Consider the following 6,608-nt stretch of genomic DNA (forward strand, 5'->3'; position numbering starts at 1 on the left):
AACTTTTGCACATGTGCACATTTCCAGCTCCATTGTCTGAAGTACTGTTCAGCACCACATCTTTTTTGTGCCTCATTCACCTTCCCAGAAAAAAACAAATTGAGTAAAACAACAACTATCAGACTCCTAGAAGCTAATCTCTTCACAGTGTTATTAGCAAAGCAGAAATCTGGTGAGAGTCTTATCTAGTCCTTGAAGAACATTTCCTTTCACATGGTAGACAAATCTAAAGCAGAATTGAGTGGAGAGACAGTGGAGTATCAGGCCACTGAATTCCTTTTTTTGTTAAGTTGTTGGCTTGCCTCCTCTCCATGTCTCTTTCCATTTATAAGTTCCCATTTATCATCATAAATCAGCCCAGCACTTTAAACTGAACACTTTGGGACTGCCTGAATCCTGGCTTTATGGAATGCTGCTCTGAGAGCTACAATGACATCACAGCTGAGCTGTTATACACTGTCAAGGCTGTGACAGCCAAACCTCCACTATGTTGTATTTTTTGTGGTTAATAACACATGAAGAATTGACCCTGTGTCAGTTCTTGCTGGCCAAGCCAGAGAGCTTCCATCAGGCTTTTAGATGTAATAGCAACAACACAAAATCAAGCCCCAGTTAGGTCTCAGGGGGCACAGAGTAGCACAGAGCAGTTGAAATTTTCAGAGATGATGCTCTCTATCCTGCTTGTTTCAGCAGGAAATCTTGGCAGAGTAGAAGGAGGGCATTTATACCACTTCCTGCTTTTCTGACTTGTAGATGATACATGATACCTCAGGCTTCTGTCACATCATCTATTGCCAGGTCTCAACAGCTTCCCATAACCAGTGCAGCTGCTGGCTTTAGTTTTGTTGATTATAGAAAACAAGGTACCAGAGTCAAATAACAATGCAAGTAATGGCAAGACATTGTAAGCTGGATCTGATCCAAGCTGTCCTACCTCAAGGTCAAACAGCAAGGCAGCAGCAGAACTGGGATGAGAATCTAGATTTCATCAGGGACAGCTCCTGTCCCAGGAGCCCAATCCTGCCAGGCACTCAGCATTTCAGCATCTCCTGGGGCCCCCTGGCAGAACTGAATTGCTAATGGCTGCATTTGCGTAGAGGCTGGAGCAACTCCAAGGGACCCACGTGTATCACAACAGGAAATCTTTCTTGTAGGACCATCCAGACAAGCACAAAATTTGTAAGAGAAGAAAAGGTCACAGTCTGATATAAGAAAGCACTGGGGTTTGAAAACCTGGACTGTAAAAGCTCCTGGAAAACCACCCTTTCTAAGTCAAAGCTACACACGCCCCTGAGTCAGGCATTTCTTCTTAGGACTGTCTGGCAGTGTTGTAGCAGAGGTCAAACTGCATCACACGCTCCCTCCTGACTGCACTGTGCTCAGGAACATAGACTGGGGAATGCAGCTCTAGCAAGCAACTGCACTTCCTCTGCTACCCTCTGGGAGGAAAATTCAACAGCAAACGAATTCTAGGTGATTCAGAAGGAAAGGCTGGGGGGTGAAGAGCAGGCTCTGTCCCTCAGCATTCCTGGGCAGCTTCCTTCAGCACCATCAAAAAGGTAGAGAGGGCCAAGGGGATGCGCCACTGCTGGAGGTTTAGCTCCCAAGTGTCCCTTTTATAGTGGTACAATACCCGAGCCAGAGCCCGCTTCAGAAACACGTTTAGTATCTCTGCTTTATGTCTGACAGGCTGGAACAGACTCTGCACCTACCGCTGCAGACTGAGCAAACACTTTGCAGTCCTCATCCCAGCCGAGTTTGCTGGGAAGGAGAGCTGTGAGCAGTCCTGGGATGCACCAGGAATGCAGGATCTCTCACGTTCACTCCCTCCCAGACAGGTGCACGGCGAGCTCCTGCCTCCGGGTCCGGCAGATGCAGAACAACTGCCTCAGCTCTGCAGGCACTGCCGTTCAGCACGGCAGGAGCAGATCTGGAGTGTGCAGGACCCCTTCGCGTCCTTTTGGGCTGGGTGAGCAGAGAGCCGGTGCTAAGTTATCCCACCCTCACGTGCCATCAGAGCTCGGAGGGTGGAGAGAAGCCATCAGCCCTGTCGAGCCGAGGAGAAAACTTACTCGTCTGTTTGTTGATCGGGGGCTGGAAGAGGGAGCAGCTCCCGAAAGCAGGAGCGTTTCACATCTGTCACCCTCCGGGTGGCTGTGACTCTGGAGAAGCTCTCTGTCCCCTGGCAGCCCCTCGAGCCAAGGTGTCAGCCTCTGTCCTGGCTCCGGAGTCGCGTCCGTGCGCAGTCCGCTGCCCCTGCCCGGCCATCCATCACCCGCCGGCATCTCCCCACCGGACGCGGGCACCCAGCGAACCGGGAGCCTGTCCGGGCCGCCGGAGCTTGGAGGGACGGGAGCTGCTGCCCCGGGGACGGAGCCAGCCCGGCGGCTGCTGGAGCCCGCAGACACCCAGCGGCGGGAGGCGCGTAGGGCGGCGGGAGGGCGGCGGGGACGGCGGCTTTCCCTCGTCCCGCAGGGTCACCGGCCCCGCTCCTGTGCCCATCCCGGGCTTCAGCTATGAATAGCTTGAGCCGATTATCCCGGCCCAGGGGAGAGGGGAGAAGATACCGCGCAAAGGAAACTTACATCCTCTGCGGCCATAGGTAGGACATCCTCGGAGTCCAGCACCTCGATTTCTTCCGCCTCCGAGCTGGCAGCCACAGCAGGGGAAGAGCTGGCGTGAGGCTCCGGCAGCCTGTCTCCCATGCTTGGAAACGGTCCCCTCCAGCCCCCGCCCCCCTTCTCCCCAGATCCTTAAAGAAATTAAACCTAGCTGCTGCTTGGCAAACTTTCAAGCGCAGCCGAGCCTGCCTTCATGACTCCCGCAGCCGGGAGGGGAGGAAATCCTCCATCCACTGAACATCCAATTAGCGCGGGCAGCGCCGGCGGGCGGCATCCCGGCGGCCGTGCTCCGGCCGGGGCAGTGACCCCTCCCCGCCTCCCGCCCCTGCGGCCGGGCGGTGCCCCCGGCCCGGGCACGGCCGGCGCCTCCCCCGAGCCATCGCCCGGGGACGGGGGTCCGCCCTTCCCGGCGCGGGGGGAGCCCCGGGGGCTCTCGGAGGCAGAGCCCGGAGCTGCGGCACGTCCAAGGATGCGGGCTGGGCAGCGGCGCGGGGAGCAGCGCCGGGTGGCCCCTGCCCACGGCCGGCACCGCCTCCCACGGGGCGACCCGCGGAGGCTCGGCCGTGGCCGGCACCGGGAAGCCCCTGCGGCGGCCGGGTCCAGCCCTGCCCTCCTGCCCGCCGTGGGGACCAGACGTGCCGGTTCATCGGGGCTCTCTGCAGGCGACTTCTGTCCCAGAGTCTCACCGTGATGGGCTGGTGTGGGGTTTACATCTTGTACTGTAATTATTTGTTCCTATATGTCAGGATGGGTGATTTAACCATCTGGAGCCTGGATTAGGAACTTGAGGAATGCCTTGAGTGCCGGCAAAAATCCAGCAGTTTTAGCTTCTTCCAATCAAGTACAGAAATAGCAGGCTGGCAAGGGGGAAGGGCGAGCAGAGCCAGGCTGATCCACATGGTGCCAGTACCTCTGCTTTCTGCTAAAAGCCAGACAGAGCATAGTCAGAGCAGAGTCCAGCACCACAGGCCACATTTTCTTGATGGAAAGATCCAGTACCAGATCAGACACACCTCAGTCAAGAGTACAGAACCAAGCTGGAAGTCCCTCCTTTCTCTGCAATCTGTTCAAAAATCAACCAACAACAAAAACAAAAACCAAAAGTAAAACTAATCCAGCTGGAATACCTCTGGGAAAGGAGCAGGATCTTCCATCCTACAGTAGCAGAGCATAGCAGAGAGGTAAACCAGGACCCTTGGACCTGGACAGAACTTTTCTATATCAGGATTCAGGCAGGAAAATGACAACAAAATAAAAGCTCTTCTGAGGTCTTCAGTGCAACTGATGAAAAGGAAGGCTTCTGTCCCGTTAATGACGTAAGTGAAAAAGCAGCAGACCTTCTGCACATTTAAAGGCAATTCCTTGAGCCATTTCTCGCTGGTCTAGAGCCTGTCCAGCCTGCTCTCCTGAAGGATAAGAACAGGATACCAAATCCAGCCCTTCTGAGAAGCACTAACCCACTTCACTCATACAACACCACTCCTGCCAAAATATTCCAGGCACTAAACAGTGATTATACAAACAATCTCTTTTTGATTGAAAAACTAAACCTCATCAAAACTTCAAAACAGATGGATAAGCAAAAATATGCTATGCCAACAGAAAGAAACAGCAGTCATTTAAAGATGTCTGTAGGGAGGAGGGAAGCAAGTTTTTAGAGTAAAGAGAGAATAAATGAGCTGAATTTCAGGGGTAACAGGTTCCACTCAGTTGGGGACTGTATCATCTCTGATTCCAGATGCTAGTGGGAAAATGCCAACTGTAAAGTCTAACATGAATGCAATCAACAGGGAGAAGCCCCAAAACTCCTTACCTTAACACCAAACTCCCACTAAATTGGGAAATTGCTGCAAAATTACATGTTCATTTTTCTCCTCTAAGGACTGTTTTTCACTAGTGGTAATGATTTTTTTTCAGGGAAATATCTCTGCACATTGCACATATGAGCTAGTGCTGTGCTATAATTGTCACAGAAAGGAAATTAACAGTATTCTAATGAGGAGTTTTGTTACAGACAAATTATCATCTTGCAAGTGTGTGAGAGTCTCTTAATTTAGAATGTCATTTCTCCCCACTGCATACCCTGGTGACGCTACCTTGGGAGACAGTAATTGCTAGATAAACTGGGGGGTTTCTGGGCCACCCCAGAGCAGATGTAGACAGAAGGAAGGACTTCAGACAAAATAGAGACAGCAAAGATTTGAGATAATAAACCCCAACCCATTTTCACAGTCATATAGGTAACATATATTCCAAATACTGCAAACAAAATGTAGATGTGCATCCTCCCTGCATTGGAAGTGGCTCAAAAGGTCAGCTCATGAATATGCAATAACCCCCCCTCAAAGTAGGGACCCAGCCAACATCTGCTAGCTAAGCCCTCTGGATCATATCTTAAGAGTTTGTTCACCAGTCCTTTCTCCACCCAAAGTAGCCCCAAAGGGCTTTTACAAAAATTCCCAATTCTGACAATTTGAACTCTGTGGAGAAACCTACCCAGCTTGATTTCCATACCAGAGCTCAGCCAGCTGGCCAGACCTGGGAGGCAACTCCTGAAGGAAAATGCAGCATTTTGGATCAAAAGCCCAAAATGCTCCACACAAACACAACCTTAGGAGGAAATTAGACAGCACATACACAGCTGGAACTGGATCAGATTAACTGTCAGATTAACCTCTTCAGACTCATGAAAAAAGCTAAAAATCTCTAAGGACCACAGATGGTTTGAGACAGGGTCTTAAACTCAAGTCCAAAAGTTAACAGTGGTAAAGGACTCTCTGAGCATCATACTCCTTGTTCTGGGACAACACAAGTTTACCTTTCAGAACCAATATGAATTAGACTATATATGCTACCATTTGGCTTCTCCCTGACTCAAGGGTACTCTCCCTCCTGAAGTGAAGGAATTGTGAGAAAAAATAAAGTCCAATGTCTTCTGTGACTTCTGACTTGTGTTGAAAGACCATCCTCCTGACCCTCTCTATTCCATGTTGTACTTGGAACTTTCCAAGTCCAGAGCTGAAAAGGCACTCCAGTCTTTCCACCTGCGGCCCTCTTCTGCCACAGTAACTGTCATTGGGTGCACCTGGTTTGAACTGTCTTTTTGGCTGTAGTTAGGAAAATTATTAAATCTGCCATTAGCCTTTTTTGGGGCAAATGTCTTAAAAGGGAGCTCTCCTACTAGGTCAGCTTTGTGGTATTTCAAGATGTGTCTGCTTGTTTTTACCTGTCACTTACTGGGGTCACAGCACAGGTTCATTCCTAACAAAATAATTGTTTGAAATGGAGACCAATTAGTAACTCAAGGTTAATTTCCAACATAAAACCAAGTCTTGCTTACTATTAATCCTGAACTGACAAGCTTCCAGACAAGGGGTCAAAGCTGAGGGGTGAAGGATGTGTCTCCAAGGAAGATGAATAAAGGTCTTTGTCCTCTGAGTGACTTTATACCATGGCTAGGCAATTCACTCATCAGACTGAGCAGGAAGAAATTGAGTCTGGTTGTGGAAAATACAATGAAAGAAGTTGTTAGAAAACTGACAGCACCAAAAGAAAGAAAATAAATCACTGCTGAGAGTAAGTGGACTAGGGTGCTGCTCCTTCTTCCGAGCACTTAATTGCAGTAGATAACTTTTGGACATTCATTATATACTTCATGAGAAGAATTTCCCCTCAAGATAACTCTAATCCTCACAGGATCAAGGAGGGCTTGGCCAGTGGCACCGAGGCTCCCTCAGAGAACACCGACGACCCGCCTGGATGAGGCCACAGAACAGCTGGATAGCAAGACTTGTATGCTATTGCCTAAGAAAATTCCTATCTCCAAACCACTGTGGAAGGCCTGTTTTATATAAGCAGGCAGTGATCCTCTGCGTGCCTCACCTCCGCGGACTGCTTCGGGCCGTGAGGGCGGGCGGGCAGCGCCTCAGGGTAGGGGCGCTTCCCTCAGGGGGCGGCAGAACCCGCCGGGCTGACGGGGCCTTTCCA

At 50.5% G+C, this 6,608-nt stretch overlaps 1 protein-coding gene across 2 annotated transcripts in view; it reads right to left on the reverse strand.

Annotated features, from left to right (window-relative positions):
• RHBDL3 (rhomboid like 3) overlaps positions 1–2,714 on the reverse strand; it is a 60,951-nt gene extending 58,237 nt beyond the window's left edge. For both annotated transcript variants that reach the window (XM_015645997.2, XM_033518681.1), the window contains exon 1: positions 2,586–2,714. In XM_015645997.2, the coding sequence (XP_015501483.1) occupies positions 2,586–2,705 (120 nt within the window). In that variant the 5' untranslated portion in view covers positions 2,706–2,714. The remainder of the gene's footprint in view (positions 1–2,585) is intronic.
• Positions 2,715–6,608: the final 3,894 nt, after the last annotated feature.

The sequence above is a fragment of the Parus major genome, chromosome 18 (assembly GCF_001522545.3).
Source record: "Parus major isolate Abel chromosome 18, Parus_major1.1, whole genome shotgun sequence".
In the NCBI taxonomy this organism is placed as follows: domain Eukaryota; kingdom Metazoa; phylum Chordata; class Aves; order Passeriformes; family Paridae; genus Parus; species Parus major.